This window comes from Pipra filicauda, unplaced genomic scaffold, assembly GCF_003945595.2.
Source record: "Pipra filicauda isolate LSUMZ 115617 unplaced genomic scaffold, ASM394559v2 scaffold26_size5592650_pilon, whole genome shotgun sequence".
NCBI classification, from domain to species: domain Eukaryota; kingdom Metazoa; phylum Chordata; class Aves; order Passeriformes; family Pipridae; genus Pipra; species Pipra filicauda.
This window is the reverse complement of record NW_024104387.1, coordinates 494,531-517,588: the sequence shown is the minus strand read 5'-3', so window position 1 is coordinate 517,588 and position 23,058 is coordinate 494,531. Positions and strand designations below refer to the sequence as shown.

Here is a 23,058-nt window from a genome sequence, read left to right as displayed (position 1 = left end):
CATCTGAAATCTTTCTGCATCACTTCTGATGGTAGGACCATCCCCAGATGTGATATTTATCCACTCTGCTTTGTCACCAAAGCTGCTGCTGAGGTTAGTGTAGTGTTTGCTGTAAATTCTTTGATTTCTGCCTGCAGATTGACACTCCAGGAAGGTCCTCAGCACTCATGAAGACATTCATCCCACTATCATTTCCAGGAGTGTAACATCTTTCCCATGGACTGCTCTGCTCTCAAGGAGGATTTCTCATTTACTGTGCTGTATTTCTTGTGTTCCTGATGAGCTCATGTAAAGAGACTGAATTGTGTGCTGTGATCTTCCATTTGAACTAATATATAAACAAAAATATATTTGTACCAATTTACATTCTCTTTTCTTACTACTTTTGTGTATATGTAAAGAAACCCCAACAAACCAAAATTAAAATCAAAGAATCCCTCGACTGTAAAGACCTTTAGTCAGTCTTTCTATTTCAAGGTTAGTTAAAAGTATTAGAACTGCATTTGTTCCTGCAACAATGCTGCACATTGTGTGCATGCACAATTTAGTTTATTCTCTGCTTATTCCTCTATTGCAATGTAAAAGGGGCTTGTAGTTCTGCTTTGTGAGTCGTTCCCAAAAGACTCATCTCTGGGTTCAGGGTACATGGAAGCCTGATGGGCTCTTTTATGATCAGAAGTGGTGTAAAGAAGAGCCAGAGCAATGTCAACCAGAAGGAGCACTTTGGCCCCACATACCTTCAGGGCACTGAGCAAGGCTGGACAGAACAGAAGTTCATTTGGCATTCTGTGTGTGTCACAGAGGTCCCATAATGACTGAATCTGACGACTTCAAGGCAGCACTTCCTGGACCTCAGTCTGAAATCATAGCACAGAGTGCTTCCTCCCTTGCGAATCAGAATAGTAACTTATGCTGTTACATTTTACCTGTGTTGCTGAGGTAGCAAGCCAAAGGGTAGTCCACTTGTTTTATATATGCTCTATGCTTATACTTTGTACTGGTTTGAATGTTGCTGCTGTAAGCAGCTAAGGAATGTGCTGCTTGCTCAGTCAGTGATGAATCCATCCAACCCAGTATCCTGTCTCCAGCAGTGACATTAGGAGATTCTGTTTAGGAACTGCAAACAAATATGACTCCTATCTGAGTACCATTCCCAGCATCCAAAAGTTATAGACTCATCTCTGCCTTCTCCCTGTTTGTGGACATGTTGTCCATGAATTTGTCTACCTTCTTTTTGGAACTGCTCATATTGTTTGCCTTTAAAACATGCCGTGACTACATATTTTACAAGCTCATGTAAGAAAGTACTTTACTATAACTGTTAAATGGGATTTACTGAACAAGTTTTTCATTCATCTTATTTCCAGGGAGCCTTCTCCTCCCTTCATTGAAAATCCTCAGCTTTTTAAGGCTCCCTTGATAAGAGGTACTGCCCTTCTCAGTACCTCTCCTCAGTGCATTATGTCCTTCTTGCAATGCTGAGAGCAGTGAGAAGCATGAGTCAGGATGTGGGTGCACCTGGGTTTTATGCACTGGCAAAACAATGCTCTCTGCATTGCTCTCAACACCCTTCCTGACGATGCTCAACAATTTGATGCTTCTGGCTGACACTGCACATTGAGGTGATGAATGAAACTGGGAATAACTAATGAGAACACACTATTGTGATCAAGGCTGGCTGGAGTATGCAGTTAAATATAGCCATATTTAACTTTTCCTTTTAAACCATATTCTATCGCCAGTCTCAGTGAAAAACAAATATTATCAGCCAGGGTAACTGCTCCAAATTGGACAGCTTTGGGTCACCATATTTTTGCAGTCTTCTCTTTTTCTCTACCCAGAGCATAAGTAGTATATCTTATGGTGCAAACTAGAGCACCCATAAGTAATATGCCTGCATGTTCTTTCTGCATTTGTGTGCAGGGGCCCAAGGTGACTTTTAAGCTTAGGTCTCTTGTTCAAAAACTTGATTATAAGGATGTGGAAACACTTCTGATGCACCCTTTTGAAGAGGTTTTATGACTCAGATGCAAAAATTAACTTCCAGACGAAAGTATAGTAGAAGCTTTAGCCCAGGAGCAACACCTACCCAGTTTTATAACCCTGTCACACATATAGCTTTAATAAAAGCCTGTAGAATAAACAAAACTCAGCTATAGAAACAATAAGGCAATAGCAGTTGTAATTCAGGGAACTTCCAGCAGATTAGTAACAACCTGTGAAGAGCCTGTGGCCTGAAAGGCAACCTTGAGTCTCTAATTCCTAGGAAATTGTTTGTGTTGTGGTGGTTATTGCTGCTTAACAATTAACACCTTGAAGACTTAAAAAAATTTGGCTTTTAATTTCTCTTTTCCATTTTCAGCATGTGAAGTCTGATTCTGGCATGAATCACAGCTCTTTGAGATCCACCTCTTTCAGGAGGTCTGCACAGCTATCTGTGAACTAGAGCATCCTATAAAGAGCTGAGACACTGATCCAAGGAAGCAATCAGGTACATGTGTGATTCTTTTCTCCGTGGAGCTCTCAAAATCAGAAAAGCTTTTTTGGAACATTCCTCCCAGAATTTTAAACAGTCTGGAGGACACAAACATTTCATCAGAATCTGTAAATAAAAAAAGAAAAAAAGTTCGATTGCTACCAGTTTTTTTCCTTCAATGAAATCAAATGGAAATTGCAATTCTATTTTATATTACAAAATATTTACACCTGTCAGTGCCCGATGTTTCTTGGCATTTTTTTCTCTTTTCTGTAGCCACTTTCAGCATATCTGAGTCTATTCAAATGTCAATGAATCTTCCCAGCTCACTCCTTCAGTGCAGACAGAGTCCCTGATAAAGCACTTCCACCCAAGAAATGTCTCTGGAAAGGAGTTAGTCCTTTCCTTGAGATCTGGCAACAGTCAGTCAGGGAGGTACCTGAAACAGTAACAAGCCTTCTATGCTCTGTGTGTGTCAGTTTAACCTACTGTGCATAAATCCTACTGATGGCACCAGTTATGCTTAAAATTAAAGATAGGCAGTAATTTTATACTACAGTCTTAGAAATACTCTGCTTAGATATCTCTACAAGCAAATTTAATGCAGTCCTCAACTATTGTGGATGCTCTAGAAATGTGTGTTCCAGAACTTCATAGGCCTCCTGGTTCAGGTACTTGACACACAAGCAGTCATATGACATACACTCAGCCACAAGTGTTAATGAGAAAGTAATTAATCACAGATTCCATGTAGCTTCTATGCGAAAACCTCACCAGTTATACCGGATCCAGACAGACTCAGTGTGGTGAAAGGAGTTTAGCTTCCTGTAATAGTGATGTAGCTGCCCAGCTGCTCTCTGGAGCAAGGAATTAACATAGAAATACAATGCCCGTCGCTTCTAAATTGGGTTCTGTGGCCTCTTAAGAAGAGAAGAATGAGTGAACTTGAGAGCCCAGGGATGTCTAGAGTCTGGGGATGGCAACATCAGTTTGGAGATACTTAGAAATTTGAACAGATCAGAACCCCACTTCTTGCTCTCTCAGTGCATTTTCCAAGTTTTTTAAATTTATTGAATTTTTTTCTTTCAGAGCTGGCTGCCATTACTGCTCACATCAGTGGAGAGATTCCCACTGAATTTCAAGGGCAACTGGATTAGTTACTGGTTGTTGTACTGAAAAGGCATGCAATTAAAAAAGCTACCACATTGTTCTCACTGGGCTGGAGCCAAGGATGACCAAGTGTGCTTGCTCAAGTTCAGCTGTGCACTGTCACCCACGAAGGCAGTCGGTTGAACTTAGGATGCAACCCAGACAATGGAACCTGGCCTGGCCAGAAGCTGCAGTTTGGCAGCTTAGACCCACTGGAGCTCTGACCAGGCACAGGGAACAGCTACAAGGGATTTCTTTTAGGAGTCAGAGCTGTAATTTCCAAATGATAGGTTTATGTCAGCACTGCAGCTGGTGAGACTTCTGTCAGCTGTGTGGTTTACCAGGAGGAATCTTCAGCTGGAAAACAATTCTCAGGTGCTTTGCACTGAATGGAAAGTGATGAAAAGGTGGTTTTATTCATTCTTTTTGTATAGTGTATACTCCCTAGTATTTAAAAAATACTTTTCTGAAGTAATTAATTATTTCCTACAAATCTTATTGATATGAAGGGGTGCCCTACACTGTTTAACTCCAGCTATAAGTCTCAACTTCCCAAACAGTAAGGTATCTCTGTGCCTTCAGAGAACCATAGAACAGTTTGGGTTGGAAGGGACCTTTAAAGGTGATCTAGTTCAACTCCCCTGCGATCTTCATTGGGATGCTCAGAGCTCCGTACAACCTGACCTTTAATTTTTCCAGGGATGGTACATCTACAACTGCTCTGGGCAAGCTGTTCCAGTGATTCACCATGCTCATTGTAAAACTTTTCTTCCTTATATCTAGTCTGAATTGACTGTCTTTTAGTTTATAAAAATTACCTCTTGTCCTATCACAACAGGCTCTGCTAAAAGGTCTGTTCCCATCTTTCTTATAAACCCATTTTAAATACTGAAAGGCTGTAATATGGTCCCTCTGGAGTCTTCTTTTCCAGACTGAACAACCCCAATGTCCTCCTTCTTCTGAGTCTTCTCATGAACTCCTGTTGAAATAGTTGCTTCCTTAATGCTATGCATATGTTTTGAGGGCTCAGAAAAGACAGGGAAATTACAAACATGTGAGCTCAAAACTTTTGAGAAAATGACGACTGCCAGTGTTTCCGTAATTAAAGATAGGCTCTGTAAACTGTCCCTGCCTCTCCTTTTCCTTTCTCCAAGATGAATGAAATGTGAAACAGCGTATTAAGCATGGGAAGTAAGTTAAGGTTATAAAACTAATTGCATTTGATGATGTCATGTCCCTTTTGATGACAAGGATAAAACATGTCCAAAACAGTGCCTAGAGAGGGAGAGGACATTTTTGGGGGGACTGCCTGGGGGTGATGGATGGCGCAACAAATGGAGCCACTCACTGCAGCAAACCCACGATCCCCTCGGCCGGGCTCATTTGCCCCTTACCCCGCCGGGGGCCCTGTGCGGAGCGCTCCCGCCGGAGCGGGAGAGAGGGAGGGAGGGAGGGAGGTTAACACGGGTTAACCTCGTGTTACCGCCGACCCTCTCGCAGATCGTCCGCCCCCGGGCATCGTCCGAGGGCCAGGGCGCTCCCCGCGCCGAGGCTCCCTCTGGGGGTGCGCACCGAGGCCGGGAAACTTTCGAAGGGAACCACTTCCTCGCCCGCCCTGCTGGGGGGAAATGTCAGATGCCGGGCGGGAGAGAGGGAGGGGTGAAGGCGGGGAAGGGCCAGCCGCAGACCCTCCGCCCGCTGCAAGACGGCCATTTAAGCCCTGGGCGAGGAGCCGGCGGGAGGAGGCGAGAAGCAGCGGCGGAGGGAGGTGACCGGCTCGGCTCTCCAGCAGCCGCTGTCCCGCTCGCCCCCTCACTCCGCCCCGCGCACGGCTTCCCCCGCGGCTCCCGTGCCCCCGCCTTTCCTTGGGGCGGGCAGCGCTGGAGGGAGCGGCGGCGGGCGGGGCGCGGGGGAGGGCCGGGGCGCCGGGCGGTGCGGGGCGGCAGCCCGGCCATGTCTCCGGCGGAGGCGGCGTCGGGCTGAGCGGCCGTGCGCGCAGCGGGGAGCGCTCTCCGCCACCATGAGGCGGCTGCCGCTGCCCCTGCCCTGCCTCCTGCTGCTGCTGCTGCTGCCGGCCGAGGTGAGACCGCCGTGCGGGAGGCGGGGGTCTGCCGCACCTGCCCCCGCCGGGGCTGCCCCGCCGCGCTGCGGGGAGCGGGCGGCCGGCGGGGCAGGTGTGCGGCCAGAGCTGGGGCTTTGTCCCGCAGCGGCTCCGCCGGTGCCGCCCGGGGAGGGCAGGGGAGGCTGGGGGGGCCGCGGCGCTCACCTGGGGCGGGATCCCCGCGGCCTCGGCTTCCGCCGGCTCTCCCCGCCTGTCCCCCCCGGGGGTCTGAGCCCCGCCCGGCCGCAGCGGGGATGGGGCAGGGTGAGACCCTGCGGTACAGCCGCGTGGCTCCTGTCGGGGCGTGAGGCTGCCCCGGTTGTTTACCCCGCTAAAAGCTGCCTTAGGTAGAATAGAGACGGCTCCCGTCTCCCCAGCGTTGTAGCCTGCCGTCCTCGTGTCGCTGCTGGTTAATTAGTAATAGGTTATTTGCGCACTGTCCGTGACGGTGGTGCACATCACCCGCTGGGTTACAGCCTTCAGGGTCAGTGTGGAGTTTCCACGGGAAAATCCTGCCCTGTGCGGAGTGAGCAGACCTGGCGATGCAAGGCAGCAGGAGGACTTTGCCTGCACACTTGGGTTTGAGGCCCTGTTCTGTTCCCAGGTGTGTTTCAGGATGTTCTTCCAAGAACACTTTTCAGTGATGTAAATCAGAATCGCTTGCCAGGTGACCCACTGACAGCGTGCTGGCGTAGACTTTCACCCCGTGCTTCTTTCAGCTGATAGATTCCTGGTGTTCCCGCAGGAACACTTCATGACTGCTGCAAACGCTAATGTTTTGGGGTTTCTTGAACTTTTGATTCCAGATGTACCTCCTTGGCCTCTCTGCCTCAACAGTTTCTGCTACAGAAGTGTGAATGTGTATTGGGATGGACCAAGGTGCTCAGTAATTTTTGGTGACAGTTCTGCCTGAGAGCTGCAGAACAGAACTGTACCACTGCTTTAGTTGAACTATTTTTTTCCCCCTGTCTTACACTGGTGCTGGCTTGTAATTGGAGCCAATGACTACTGTAAACCTTTGCTTCCTTCTCCTTTTGTGTCTTTCAGTTTGAGGTACCTTGCAGTGTTTTGTCATTCCATCTCTGTTGTTGTACCAAGCCTAGGCTTAAAAATATCTTCTAAATAAGAGCTAAAACTGAATTGGGTATCAAAGTACTCCAGCATTTTGGAAAAGCTCAGAGCAGGCCTGGATTGTCCTTGGGTATAGCCTTGCAGGATCTGTCTACCATGACCTCTATGGTTTGTAGTTTTTCTTCTCAAACTGAATCTTGTGACATAATGATCTACTTCTAACATTTTCTAAGCCAGGGTCTTAATTGGTGTCTAGTATGATTAATAATAACATGGAAAAAAAAATAGACCCTCTCCTCAATTACATGTAGTTATATTTATGAACTCATCATCTTGGGACCCAGCTGCAGATCCTTGGGTAGGTCCTGTCATCCGCAATGGTATCGGAGTTCCCATCAACAGGAGGACACAGATCTGCAGATTCTGGTGTGGCTCGTAATTTTAGGTAGGAGCTCCCCAGCTCCTGGTGTCATTACTGAAAACTGAGAAGACAACAGTCTCATTTGTGACTTTAGGTGTACCTGTGAATGTGAAAGCTGATGCAAGGAAGTCTCCATTCACCAGACTTCTTAACTAGTGCTGATCAGCACCTGGTGAAGTTATGAACATTAGGAGCACTTCTTGATCTACAGAGAGAGGTGGGGAGAAATGCCCCTTAGGAGCTTTTTCCTTAGAGTAATAGGATGTAAACTGAGTCCTTGCTGATGGTGTGATTCTGCAAATCATCCACGGATTTGAAATGACTAAATTTCCCTGTGTTCACTTACGGAAGGTAGGGTGGGATCACTCGTGTGTGAAAAGGTTGTTTATATAGCCTGTAAGCAATAAGGATGCAGAATAAAGCCTTGCTTTGATGGAATCCTGACTTTAAGCGCTATAGTCTTGTTGTCCATTCCAAGATGCGTTCACATATCAGGATGTTCTCTGACAGGGCACCCTTTTGCACTTTGTGTTGGATTCTTTGCATAGGCTAAGGCAGATATTGGAGTTGGCGGTTGTTGCTGTGGTCTGGCATGTGCTCAGGTGCAGGGATGTGGCCTGGGACTACCTGGTGAGGTATTTAGCTGGTGTAAGAAGATGACAGCGGCTGGCAGGACTGTCTGGCATGTGGCACGAGCTGGACTTTGTGTGTTGCCAGTAAGAACTGTTGCGTCTTGTCTACGGTCTCCCAGCCAGCCCCTGAGCGGAAAGGCGGCAAGTTGGATGGAAGTGGCTCTTGGCTGGATCTGGCCTCTGCACTGCCTTTCAGATGACTGTGGGGTCGGTGAGGGGACAGCAGTCCTTACACAGACAGCATTGTCGGCCCAAATACACGCAAGGACTGGGAAGCAGCCCAAGCTATGGAACGACCGTGTCGTGGCAGATCTGGAGGGGTGTGACTGGCATATGATCTTTCTGTGGTGTCTTTTACTCAAGGATAAGCATCTTCTGTATTTTTGATTAATTCCAACAGAGTGGGCAAGGTTGGAGTTGTTTAAAAGCAAACCTTGCTCTGTGTGTTTTTATTGAGAGTGATTATATTACTGATAATGACAACTAATGTCTACTACTAAAAGAGCAACAGACTTTTAAGCTCTGGTGTTTGTGTGCTTATTTTGGTGCTTAGAATTATAAATGCCTTTTATGTGGACCTAATAGCTTGTTCTTACGGCTTATTCCGTGCACAAAACTACTGATAATGTGTGAGTTGATTGTATAGGATTATGACTTAATTACTGGTCTGAATTTCCAACTGAGGAGTTTAAATGAAGAACTGTCTTATCTCAAATGTGGGCTTACCATGTGTGCATGTTGCATGTAAGATAACTTCTGCTATATATTGGTTATTATTAATCATCCTTAATCATTCTTGTTGATTATTCTCCTATATAGTAGTCTAAATTTTAGTTTATGAAATTATTCTGGGTTATCGTCAGCACATGCAAGAAATACTTAATAGTAAGTACCATCTAACAAAAATATTTTGCAAATACTTTATGGTAGGTCTACATACAGCTCATTTAGAGACTTTAAAAAGAATAAAGCTTTAGAAATGTGAGGCTCCCTTGCTGCTACTATATGTGCACTTCTGGGGTAAAACCTTTAATGGCCACTGTTAGAAGCAAGGGTATGAACATCACTTATCTGGAGACCTGAGCAGGCCTGAACATACACAGCATAGGCCAGAAAGAGAAGCTGTAGCTGTGAACTGAGTGTGCTTGTGTCGGAGGAGCTTAGAAATATACTTTTCATCTGTCAGGACAAGTTATTTTTATATGATGACTGACAGTTGATGCTGAAGTGCAAGGGCTTTCATTTTTGTCTAAAACTGCAACACAGGTTAATTTCCTGTGCTTCTTTATGTTCCTCACAAAACCCCACAACACAAGCACCTTCTGCAGTGCTCAATAGATGCTTTGTTTCCAGCGTGGCATGGATGTGTGTAGTGCTTCCTTAGCGGCATAGGCTGGCTGCACATTGCAGCACACTGAGATGATTTCCAATACTTTGTGTCTCCAGCCAGCAACACACAACAAAATATCTTCTGCATGTTTGAGATCAGAATTCAGGCCCACAGTGGAAATGTTGCCTGTGCAAACAGACACGCTATTATTAGTACTTCCTCAATTATGTGAACTACATGCAAGTCTTTGTTGAGAATTTTCATGGCATGTAATTTTTTTTGGTTGGAGCTTCTAAATATGAGTGAAATTGCTACTGTTTTGAAATCTTTGATTGTTCACTGTATAGGGCATAATCCGTATAATTTTAATCTACGCATTTCCTTCTTTCTACTAGAATTACAGTGTATCGTAGAGTGAGCATTTTGACAATGTTAAAGAGTGGTTGGGGACTGGGAATTTGATGTTTGTAGGTACAAAGCCTATCTCATGTTGTTTACTTGGGGTTTATGCTTGCCTGCTTGAAAGAAGATTCCCAATATGAGCCAAGGAGAGAGAAGCCATTAAAACAGTCAGTGGCTGCACATCTGGTTGTTAGCCTGATGTGACTGCTTTTAGTTAGACTCCAAAATTTGAATGTAAATAGTAGCTTGAACATCATGAAAGGCTGCTGGAAGTGTAGGAGGAGCTATTTGAATTTTCTCTATCAGAGAGGGCCTACTTCTATGTAGAAATGGGAGAGTGAAAGAGAACCTTGCCTTAAATGGAGCTATCAGTAGGAAATTAATTTTCAGCAGGAGATGACTGTGCAGGGGAGGACTTCAACTGGTGGGGGGGAAGACAACGAAATGTAGGTGAGCATGTGCTAGTATGAAGTGATAGAAAACAAAGAGTGTTGGGAAAGAGTGATCAGGCATGTGCAGGAAGGGAAGAACAAAACAGATGCACTGCTCTGGAAGGCTGCACCAAGGCTTTTCTCTAAGTGCTTTCCAGCTGTTCCCAAATGTATCTGCACATAAACAGGCCCCCTGGGGCTATTAATCCAAAATTCCAGGAGAAAATCCAAGATTAAGTGGGAAAAGTATTTCTGTAATCCAAAAAAGAATGGACATGTATATGGGGTCCAGCTAGAGCTAAATTGATAAATTTGTGGCCTCATTTAGTTGTCTTCTATGCCATTTGTGGGCATCCAGTGGAAAAGGCAGGGGAAGATATGGCCATGTCCTTCCACAAATGTTGGTATTTGGCACATCACTGAATGCAATTAGGGTTATTTTCCTACCATCACCAGGAAATTGGAGGAATCCCTTGATATTAGAAACCACACAGTCCAACCATCACTGTTTTCCCTCTGTGCTCTATGTGAAGATACCAAGGGCCCACGTAGCAATGCAATAGGAGAAAAGGTAACTGTGCTTTTAGCTGCATCTCAGAATAGAAGAAATTGTACCAACAGCTATAAATGGAGGAAGGAATGATGATGGTGTCTGCTGTGGTACCAGACCTGTGGGGTCTGGAACTGGCCTTGGCTTTACATGGTGCTTCAAACCCAGTTGGTATGTGTGGGGAAGAGGGCTAAAGCCTGTGTTTGACATGAGTACTGCTGTAGGAAGGAGAAGGGACTACTGTAAGGATCCCCTTCAAACTCTCCTAACCAATGCTTAGAAGTCCTTTTCTCTCCAGTGCTACCTATCTGCTTGCTCTCAGTCTCCTTTTCCTATTCTTCTTCTACCTCCCATTTGTTTGGTACACATGTGACTTCTCTCATTGTTTTGTACAGTTTTAACCAAACTGAACAACTAAAAGAAATACCTAGAATGTCACTAGGAAGTTCCTAATGCATGCAAAGTTTTTGTTGTGTACTGCATCTGAGCTTCTATTTTAAGGTTGAGAATGTGGGAGTTTTCTTTACGTGTAGGGTTGGGTGTTTTGTTTATTGGAAGGTCTTAACGGTTTTTTGGTTGATTGGTTTGGCTTTGTGGTGTGCAGGAGAATGCTGACAAGATAGTGTAGTACTATTTTCTGTGTACTCTGCACCATATGGGCCAGGGATTGAGTATAAGGAATAATTTGTGTGAACTTCACCCCTATTTCCCCCATTGAAGGTAAGAATTTTTTGCTTCTGAGACTGTAAAATCATCATGTAAAGACTTGAACATCAGGTCCAGAACTTATTGTAAATTACAGTCTGTCTGTAGCCTGGTAAGCAGATGCAGACTCTTAGTGTATCTGTGTTGGAGGCCGTGGGTGCTTGAGGAAGGGCAAGGGTGACATGTGGTCCTGGCTCTGAGAGAGTCTCTTCTGAGCCCAGAAGTGCTGGAGCCCTCTCCCATCATAGCCCAGGTGAGCGGAGGGGCGTAAGTGCCTGGGAGCTTGTCCCTTTTAGGCTGCTGTATTTTTATCTACAACACAGCTGGCTCTGTGATTAGGTGCATTCACAGATTAATTCCTTACTTCCTTTTGGCAATATCTTGGTAGGGTTTTCTTTGTGTCTGCCAGGTTGCAAGCAGTTGGGCTAAACCTAGCCTGCATGGGAGTGCCCTCCAAAGAGGGGTTATTTGTGCAAACCAGCTTTGTGGAAACCCAACGTATCCGTGGTCATTGAGGGATCGCAGCTTGGCTACGTGGGTTTAAATGCAGATTTAAAAACCTCTACTTTTACTAGTTCAGCGGGATTTTTTTTTTTTTTTTAATAGAGTGTGTCAAGATGAATCATTCGTGGTTATCTTGGTAGATGAGTGGTAAGATAGGGGACCTTGCACACCTGTAGGAAGACTCCTAGCCAAGGTTATGATGTTACACATCTTGCTCTGTTTGCCGATGGTTTGTCTCTTTGTAGATGTCTCTGGAGGGTGTTTGCACACAGGAATGCTGGTGACTTTTGTTTCTGCATTCCCCATCATGGTGGAGCTTCGGCTGAGCTTTCAGTCATTATTTCCTCTTGCGTACTTGGATTCTACTAAGTTAGAGCATTTTGAATCATCTTCCTTGTTTATTTTCTTATGTACACACATGAACAGGTCACTGCTGGCAAGTCTATTTCTGCATACCTGCTTTTGAGTCCTCTTTTTTCAGATTATAATTTCTACCAGCTCTGTTTCTGGAAATAAGGGGAGAGCCGTGCAAAGAATACCCAGCTGGAGGATTGGTTTGTGAGTGCTGTATTGACTAATGAGACAGGAGGATGCTGCAAAGGATGGGGCCATTGGCAGAAAATGCAGCAACTCAGTTTTGGGGCAGGCCAGCTTACATGTGCAGCAAAGCATGGAGCCATATATGATTTTACAGACTGGAAAAGCTTTCTGCTGCTTCCCTGAAGCAGTTGTTGTGCCTCCAGTGTCAGTAGTCCCTATAGGTAAATGGAAGTTGCTGCTTCTTTGCTGCCCTTTCTCCCCAGGGTTTCCTTGTGCCCGAAGTGGCTCACACAACTGATTCCCAGACCATTCCCTTGAAATTTTGAACTTAATTTTGCCAAAGATAGCATGATGAGACGGGCAAAGGGGAAAACTGCGAGACTATTTTAGTTAGCTTCATCTGCCTGCAGCCTGTATCAGCTTAAGTACAATTGACTTGTTACTGTCTGATTTCATAGTAAGAGAGATCACATCTTTGTCTTCATTTGTATAAACTTGCTCTGCTTTGTGCAAGGTGGCCTGTGTGTTTTTGAAGTGGAAAGGGCAAGGAGGATGCTGGAGTGGTAAATAGTGTCCATCTGAAAATGGACCACCAGCTACATCCTGGAACAGGAAGAATAGCCCTGATAGGAAAGGGGACCAGTTTGCTGTGCTGGCAGGGATTTGGGGCAAATGACCTCTCTGAGACCAAGATGTACCTTTGGCTGACAAAGAGAAGGACTTCTACTATTACCCTCTGGGATGCAGGTGAAAGAAATACACATTAGCAGACAGTAGCAGTGTGGAACCACCGAAAGGCATTGACTCAGCCTTGCTGGTGGTTTCATTACAGTATTAGGCATGCCATGGTCTCTGTGTACTTTTTAAACATTAAAATGTGACTTATTATGAAAAACACTGTGAAGGGAAAAAATGGGTGCCTGTGGCTGGCATCAAATTTACATATGTTTAGTTTTATTGTGTTAAGAAGGGAGTTTAGGGTTTTCCTGCTTTTGAGATCATGCTCTCTGATTCTGCCAGAGCTTTACATACTTATAAATACCTCAAACTGAGAACAGCAGTAAATTGATAGGGTCCTTTTAGATCATCATACTCTGTTTTCTGTAGTTTTTTTTCTTCCAGTGAAAGCAGATAAGGGAATTCTAATGTCTTCTTGACACTACACATATTATAATTGTCCATTTATAACCAAGTTTGGAATCAGGTTCACGGCTCCCTACTATGTGAGTTACTCTTGAAATTCTAGTGTTCTTTCCATCTCCTTGCAGGGTCAGCTGCTTCTTCTAATACTAGGCCTGAAGTTCAATACCATTAAAAATATCCTTGTTTTGATATGATGTTTTTTGGAAAGTAGACTGTGCCTGGTTAATTGAGGTCTTTGATGGTTTCACCTTCTATGGATTTATACTTTTTTTTTTTTTTATGGAAAGGAGAAATATGGGAAGTGTAGCCACAGTTTCCTTTCCACAGTCTTTGTAAATGCGTATCTCCAACAAAACCCCCCACACCAAAAAAATAAAAAGCTCTTTCTTTGGGGAAGTTCATTATCTTTGGTTCAGTTTGCATAACTCTTTGAGGGGAATTTACCTCTAGGGTCTAGTTCCATGCTGATGAGCACCAGGGAGAAATAAGCTTTGAGGTCAGAATCTGGCCTTTTTAGCTGGCATACTGTGGATACCACGGACACAGGCCTGGTGTTTTAGACTCAGGGTTTCTGACAGATGTTGTATCTGACAGCTGATGAAAGGAGGCTGACATACTCTCATGTGAGATAAAGGAGCAGCATCAATATTTGCCAAATAAAAGTATTCTTTTTTTTTATTATTATTCAATATCTCTCTGCAGTTCAAAATCCTATTTCTGAGATGAAAGAAAAAAAAATGGGAAAATTTTTGTGAAAGTTCTTTTTGCATTTTTTTGAAGTGAGTGATAGATTATCCAGTTATTCTTTCTAATTAACCTTGTACTAGTTTTAAGACTTCTAACAACCAACTAAAAAAACCCACACTTTGTTGGTACTATTAAATCAAATATGTTCACTTGAGTGATCAGTGATGAGTTAAATGTATTGCTACATCTGTGTTAGAATAATTGAAACTGTCTCTAAGCCCATGCAAAGCACTGGTAGGTATTGGTATTGTGAATGTGTTAACTGAAATCCAATTTTAAGAAATAATTATGGGAAAGGACAAGGCTGTAAGATCTGGAATTAGATCTGTTGGGCCTTTGTTCTTTAATCTCCATAACAATGAAGGTAATTGTATGTATATAATAAATCTCAACAGTAGTCTCCTTTGTCCCTATTAAAGGAAAGAAAACTTTCCTTTGTCTGTAACTTATCAAGGACTTGCATTTGGACATGTTAAAATTTCTGAGAGATAGTTCCAGATAAAAAAGCTAGCCAGCTAACAGAAGCAGAAAAAAAATTCTTTTATGTGTTGAATCCATTTGGAAATGGGCCATATTTTCCAGTTTAACAGTTACAGATGAAATGTTGTTATAAAATGTTTCTTCATAAGGCAAGACTTTAATGGCCAAGTCCTCCAGCACTATGCATTTTTATCTTCTTGTCTTTTTCTCCAGCTGTAATGATTTTTCACAATAGCTGAAAGGTAGTTGATCTAAAATATAAATGTCTTAGCATATTTTTTGTGGATTTGAGACTGTGTAATGAAAGTGTAATTGCTTCTGAGCTTTTATTGTGTGTGCCTCATTCCTCTGTAACACTCTAATTTCTGAAGTCTGCTATACACTAGTCATAAAATATCTACAGTAAAGAAGCTAATAATCAGCTCTCTATAGTCATGACATTGAAAGCCTAAAATACTTGGAAAAAAAAAAAGCTGTATCCTTAACTAACTTTATAATAATGTGCTTTAAAATAATCACCAAACATCCAAACTAAAAAAAAAAGTCCCCCAGCCAGGCATTATATGTTTTTGGTGATTAAAATATCATTAGTTTATTAAAATAACTAATTAAAATATAATTAGTTTATTGTACTCTGTATTAAGCTAACTTTCTTCTTCTTTCTTTTCTGCAATATTTTGTGAAGTTCTGACACTGCTGATGAGAGTATTATGTGCTGAGCTCTAGCCAGCAGCAAATATTTGCAGGTGGATGCAATATCTGGAACAGCCTTAGGCGATACTCATTTCCCAGTACTAAAAGACAGTTCTACGGTATGTGGTTTAACTGGTATTTATTTAACTATTGTCTTCTGACTCAGTCTTCATAATTTTACTTGTATCTGTTCAACTATTTCCTGGTTCAGTGTGCGAAGCATAACACTGCAGAAGGAGTGAGCAGGAGGTCAGAGCTGATACTTATTTACTGCAGAACCCCTCTTTTCCACCAATAAAATAATTCCCTTCTAAATTTCTGAAAGTTTGAGCAGCCTACAAAAAAAAAAAAAAGAGGGTGTTCTTTTCATTGACTTGCACTGTTTTGGTTTTCGGCTTGCAGGAAGGGACTGCTGTCCATCTAGCAATGAAGTTATTAAGTCATTAAGTTAATGATTAAGTGATTTACACAGAGCAGCCCCTGCTCAATCCTGGCAAAGCCATTGCCTGCTTGCCGTGCTGTTGTTGGACAGAAGGTAATTTTTGAAAACCTTCGCTGTGCCCCACAGGTTATGCTTGCATGCAGAATCATGTGCAGTGCATTTATGACTTATAAGCAGTGATTTGTCTGATGCCTAAGTTTAGGCCTATTCACAACAACTGACACAGTTGCTACTTTTTATTTATTTTCCATCTCCTCTTCAAGTTAAGAAGAATAATAAGTTGTAATGCCCAGCTCTGCTAAAGACCAGTTGCTGCAGATGATGTGAGTCTCCCGCACTGCTGTTCCTGCTAGCTGGCTACCCTAGTTGCTTCTTCTCTTTCCTAAATGACTTTTTTAATTGAAAAAAGGCAAGATGAAAAAGAAAACAGATATCTCATCTGTAGACATTTATTCAGTACTTGCTACATGTGGTATTTGTCACTATTGTCTTCAGATTTCCTCAAAATTAATTCCAACTATGTTAATCTGAGTTTTGCAGTGAAAACTGGTCAGTTGAACATTTTGTCTTCTCCTGTAGAAATGTGTGGAAAAGATGGGAGATAAGATAATGCCAAACTTCAGTTTCTCTTTTGAGCAAAGACCTCCTACTTTTTCCTTTCCCAAAGTTTTCATCTTCCAGGGAATCCATAGGACTGATGAAATCCAGATGGAGTTTTGATGATTAAGCTAATGACTGAGGAGTTTTAGGACTTACAGTAGGTTGTTGTGTCAATATTTTCTGAGAACATGGGATCTGCTCACTCCTCATATCTTCTCTTCACCCTTTCCTCCCCTTTATTGCCCTAGTTGTGTTTTGTGACCTGGAGGTTGTAAATGCCATGGGACACTGCATTTGTACATGGCTACTACTAAGGAATCTCGATGGGGTTAGGATCTCTGGCAATGACTTCAAAATAAAAATCTTTCTCAGTCAACAGGTTCATGTAGGAACTCAACATAGTGCCCCACCACACCTGTCTCCACCAGGATTCACTTCTGCTCACCAACTGTATCAAAAATGAGAGCTGGAGAGGAAAAAAGCTTCTTTCATATATCTTCCTCTATTTTGTGAATACAGTGTTCCTTTTTGATCATGAATGGGTTATAAATCGGACAAAAGCTGGGTTGTGGGGTCTCATCACTTTCTTCTCTAAGTGAATTGGCTAATTCTTGGTGGGTTTGTAGCTAGGAAAGGCATTCCTTACATCTGTCACAGATGGGGAAGGGGTTCTTGTGCTGTGAGAAAGACATTCACCTCTAGACACAGGGCAGCCTGTGGTAAACCACTTGATTGCTTGGGAAGAGGGAGTAGGAGTGTCACTGAGGCTGTACAAAACAGCGAATATCACCCTGGATACTTGGTGTGTCATGGAGCAAGTCCCACTTGTCAAACAGCTACTCATAGCAAGTCAGGGCAGTGGGAGGCATTGGGATGCTGGGGAGCAAACTGTGCCTCCGACCTTATGAAGGGATTGTACATGGCAGTGCAGATCCTGCTGAGAAATTGAGGCTACAGATAGCAACCACTATATTCAAATGGTGCAAAAATCAGTATGCTGGTAAAATATCTGTTGTAAATGGTTTCCATCAGGCTGTTCCAGCTCTAGACAGTGTGTATTGTACAGGACCGAAACAAACCTGTTGTTGCCTTTACACAGCAAATCCTGCTTTTTGCTGAGGAACCAAATCTACAGTTTGTTTCTGGATGTCCTGTAGTGCTGTGACTGGTCTTGTGGGCAGTCTGTGGTTTGTATGTATTGGGTGGTGTTTGGAGGACTCTAATTTGAGATGTTCCTGTTCCTGCTTTAATGCAGAGAACTAAACTAGAACCGTGTGTGGGTACAGTTGAGGAGGACATGGAAAAGCAAGTGTATGAGAGGCTACTTGAGCTTGGGGTGTATTCACTCTTTCATCATGTCCATCTCTACGGAACCAAAAGCAAAGACAAGTTTCTAAGAAAAGGAAATATGTTGTTGGGGGAGGATGATGAGTAAACACGAAGTGGACATGAGGAGCAAGATTGCTGCAGCCTACGTAAGTTAACAGCGTGTCTCAGCTGTTGAAGCAGTGCCCAAATATGTGCTGTTTCGTTACACAGAGCTGAACTATATTTTCTCTGAAATAAAACTGACCAGTCCACCTCCTTCTTTTTAATTACATCCTGTTGGGATGAGACATCCCTTCCTGAAATGAGAGAAAGATAAAATTCACACATGCGCCTCAGACCTTTGCATGCTTGACAGCTGTGATAATATGGCACTATCCTCTGTAATTTGGGTACTGCTTAAAAGTGATAAAAGGCATTTCTACACAGCTAGTGTTGAACTTGCAGGCTCTTGCTATGTGAGATCACCAGCTGTGTGCTGCTTACAACGAGGTGATGATAATCGGTGTCTGCTGATGGTCAACCCATGATGATCTGAAAGCTTAAGGAGGAGTGAGCCTGTCTGGTTCATCTCCTGCACCACACTGTAGCAAAGTCTCCAGTCTCTACAGTAACTGCTGTTGAGGGGAGGATGTGATTGGTGTTACTGTTTGCTTATTTGTAATTCAGGGTATTGCTCAAAGGTCCCTAGATAGGAGTGGGGTTACCTTGTTTGTTGTGAAAATGAATGGGAAGGCAGTCTGTTCTGAAATGCCCAAATGAATGTTACTATAAGCATGCCAGCCCCCCCTCTTCACAGAGTGCTGTTGTAGACATTTCACCTTGCCTGGATGCATTTTGAGATGCAGATGGAGGATGTCCCAGTGCAGCTCCCCCTGTACAGCCTTGCCAAGAAGTGAGTTTGTCTGCTTGGATTTTGGGGCAGCCTTTAAGCTGAGGTGAAAGTCTGCCCAACTGGGTTCTGGAGGCATTGCAGCTGAGCAGCTGCCTGGGAAGATGACCCACTGGTGCCTTGCAGATCTGGATCCTCTCCCATAGGATTAACTTCCTGGTTTGACTTTAGACCTGCCTCTTTACTCAGGACATGGCTGGTGATCCTAACCCTGGGTACCATTCCTTGCAGGGAATGACATACTTGGGTACCATGGCAATGCACACCTGGCTGGTGGAGCCTCCATCTCCTGCTGTGCTGCCCTGCTCAGCTCCCTGCTCCCCTTTCCATCTTCCCATGCACTTCCCTTACATGTGTCTTCTGGCTATTTCACCTGATTTTTCCCTGTCCTTCTTCTCCACTCTCCCTCTCCTTCCATGTATAGGTTAGTAAGAATTGCTTTCAGTGCTTGATTTAGCATAGAGCAACTACTAGTAGCTTTATGATGCATTTATTCTCCTCTACTCTACTTCTGCAAAGGCTCCAATAGCCACAAGTCAATTAAGACTTTTTATTTTGATATCCCAAGTGTTTATGATTTATGTAAGCTTTTCCTAGCTACAGCAAGGGCAGCCTCAGAGAAGGAAGGACTAAAGGGGTTGCAGAAAGCCCATTTCTTGCCAGGCCATAAGGAAAAAAGGTCTTCAGGGCATTTAGCAATTACAGATAATCCTGTTATAACTTCAAGTAAGTGAAAGCTCCACCCATTCTGAGTTTTCTTAATGCAAGTATGGACAGCCTTTCTCATAGCATTTCTCATACTTGTTTCCGAACCAAATACATCTTGTTTTCTTAAGTCTTCTCTGTATATACATAATTTCAGTTTGTCATTTTGATTGAAAATCCTTCCCTAATAGCCAAGTCTTTTACACGGTTCCCTATTATATATTATTTTAGAAACATGGCTGCTTTCATATTTTAGCATTTTTAGCAATATGAAACTTCAGAATATGATTCCTCTTTAAAAAAGTCTATTTCTAAAATTCAGTCCTGTTCTTTACAACTCTTTATCTCCCCCTTTCCTTTTCTACCCACACCTCAAGTAAAATTTTAGGTATGTGGGTGGAATGGGTTTTAGTGATGTGGGGGAAACAATTACATGCAGTGATGATGGGGAGGAATAAATGCCTCTTTAGCATGGTAACGAAATATGTTTTTTGCAGAACTCAGATTGTAGTTACATGTGGTATATGGTGTGGCTTCCACCTGAATTTTCTGTCATGCTTCTCTCTGGGTTTGGATATACATGTCACAGAATAGTTTTGTTTAATTTGTATTTATTTAGCTTGCCGAGGAGGAGGAGTGTGTTTTAATTGAAAGCAAAAATTCCTGTGAACCATATGCCTCACTTTTCAGTCAGCTCTAATTAAATTTCTTTTTCCTCCCTGATTTCAGGTTGTTTCCCCTTTGTGTGCATAAGTGAGAACTTAAGTGGGAGATCCCCATCATTGTTATTGTGTCACGGCCCTGTTTTATTATCTCGTAGTTCCGTCTGCGTTGATCAGACTTGCTAACAAAGACTGCCATTACAGACACATTCTTTTATATTGAAAGAGCTTATGATAAGTTAAATATTGCTTCTGTAGGTCCTTTGTATTTCAGAGTGATGATGAAAATCAATATGTTGAGCCACTGGGGAAACTTCTGTTCTTAAATGTGGAGGATAAGGCACGAGGGTCTGAAGTAACATAGTGAACTGATGGCACACAGCTTGGACTTGCTGAGTTTCAGTGCTGCTGTGTGATTGCAAGGAGACCCTACTCTTGTTTTCTCTTTCTGCCAGAAAGTCATGTTTAATACTTAAGTCAGTTTTCATATAACTATGTTTTATTTCTCATAACTGTAAGATAATAGGATACTTTAAGTAGCATTAGCCAGTTCAAGGATATGTGTATATATATATCTATATCTATGTGGCTGTGTATGCCCACACATATATATTTGTAAATGTAGAACAGGAGAGAAGAAATGAGCCTTTAGTGAGAAATAATTTATTTTGGTATTTAGTTTTGTTTGTTTAGTATCGAGTATTGTTTGAAGGAGGCTAAAGGAAAAGGAACTCTGCATTGAGATAAGCAGTAGGAGAATAAAAAAAAAAAAAGACATGTACTTGGCTTAAATGATGTCCAGACTTACTGTGATATTTTCCAGGCACTAGTATTTTCCTTTTTTGTTAAGATTATAAACAGTTGATTTTTGTTGAGTCTACAAAATACAAAGAGCCACAATATTAATACATTTAACTGTTCTTTAAATATGCATTTGAGTGCTTTGTTTTACTCCTCTGTGTTTAAAGAGGAACCTTGTTACATCAGGCTTTAACTTCTACAACTGATTAGGGACTCATTAGCTTGATAAATAACCATGTGATTAAGGGCAGGGGGAAAAAAACTGGTGAATGGAATAGAGAAGTACTTCAGTGCATTCACCTGAGGCCCTTACAAGGAATTTTATCAGTAGAACACCATCAGTGTTACTTCAGTGGCTCTCCTGTTTCTGTTAAATCGATCTGGGTGGGATTCTTTTCACAGGCGTTTTGTGTACCCACATCTCTGTAACTGAAGAAAAATCAAGCGTTTCTTCCAGCCTCAGCTTCCCTGATGTTGGTGTGTCTGCCTGGTAAAAAGGGCTGTGCAGCTGGTGGGGATGTTGCAGTGGTGTGTATTTGTGAGTGTGGGTTTGATGTGGGTGTTTGAGCTCAGCAGTCCCTTGCTAGGCTGATCTGTATCCAGTCCAAATCCTTCTCTGGTGTGAAGGTGACGTGTTGCAAATACATCCGAGTGAGGGGATGGAAAGATGGGATGAGTTGCCTGGGGTTCAGCACAGGCGCTGAAGGTCTTCCATGCTGAAGTGGAACCTGCTAACTCGCTTTCCATCCAGCCCATCTTAAGGGAATTTGGGTTTCTTTAATACCCAGGCTCGTGCTTGTTTGGGCCCTAGGGACTATAGCGCATTATATATAGGTTCAACAGGGTGTCATTTGAACTCCAGGAGCCTGTTCTCTGAAGCTTTTGGTCACATCTCTTTGTTTTGCAGTCTGGATGATAGCACTGTGAACTTCCTGCTGCAAGCAAATAATTTCTGAAGAGGGAATTAAAAACCCCGTGATGGATTTTATGCTTGCTATCAAGAATGTATTTTCCTATGAATCAATGGACATTTAAGTCACGGTCTACTGCGACATGGTAGAAAATTACTTATCTGTACTGATAGAGCTCTAAGAGGTTGGTTGCAAAGCCTGAATGTTTCCAGATATAGAAATAATGTCATGTTGTTATATCATGTTCTAGGGATACGTTGCCTTCAAATAGGAAAAATACATAATATTGCTTATCTAAAAACGATTCTTTTCAAGAGGCACATGCCAAGAAGCAGTGTGCTGGGGAATAAGTTCAGTTATAACCAGAGGGGTTTTATTTTTATTAGCAGAATCGTTTGTGAATGAGCAATGGAGATAGTGACCTACAGGGTTTACAAAATGTGGGAATCTGCCTGTCTGGCCAGCACTATAAATAAATGAGAAAGGCTTTTGAAAGATTTTTGTCAGTTCAATATACATTATTTTGTTTCAGCAAGTCTCCTTTGCTTCACAAGCTCCATTCTGTATATGGTGCTATTTATAACCTGGGGTGGAGGAAGAGTCTCTGGGAGTGGGTGATTCACAGACACAAAATAGGGCCATAAACAATGTTAACACTGTGGCATAATCTGATAAAAGCACAAACTTGGATAAAGAGTGCAGTGCTGTTCCTCACTGGGGCTGTTGTGTGGCAGCTTTTTCTCCCTTTCCACTGACCTTCTCTGACTTGCCAAAAATGCCATCTAGTTTCGCTTTCACAGGGGCCCAGCACTGAGTTGCCCAAGGTTAACCTAAGAGCAGTGCTATGGCTCAGCCTTCCCCAGGGAGACTGTCATGCCTGACCCATCTGAAGAGTGTGTGTTGCTGCTGATTTTCTGGGACCTGGCAGGGGAGTCTCCAAGGACTTAAGCAGCTGAGTTATCTGTCTCCGCTGCACCCTGGCCTGGGTGGCTGCAGAGAGCTTGTGTTTGTGGCCAAAGGTAGAAAAGCTGGGAGTTGAGGTGATGAGTTAAGGAGATGTGTTCCCTCATGCTGTTCCTTTTGTGGGCACTGTCAGAGGAAATGGGGTGGATGATTTAGGAAAATATCCTGGAGCTTGCCTATGACTATGCTGAGGGACAGAGGGCAGATCAGACAGGAGCTGTTTTAGTAGAGTGAAACGGTATTTTGAGTGTGTGTTCTTCTTGTATAGGTAGAGGTAACTTAACTACCTCCAGGAGTAATATATGTACTTCCTTGTGTGAACTAAAACGTTGACAAAGTCCACGCTTATTTATTGAAAGAGGAGAAAGCAGGATTATAAAA

The 23,058-nt window shown here is 43.0% G+C and overlaps 1 protein-coding gene across 1 annotated transcript in view; it reads left to right on the top strand.

Moving 5' to 3' along the window:
• Window positions 1–5,416: 5,416 nt before the first annotated feature.
• PTPRJ (protein tyrosine phosphatase receptor type J) overlaps window positions 5,417–23,058 on the top strand; it is a 71,989-nt gene continuing 54,347 nt past the window's right edge. Inside the window, exon 1 of the mRNA XM_027737232.2 lies at window positions 5,417–5,705. Coding sequence (XP_027593033.2) covers window positions 5,646–5,705 — 60 coding nt within the window. The 5' untranslated portion in view covers window positions 5,417–5,645. The remainder of the gene's footprint in view (window positions 5,706–23,058) is intronic.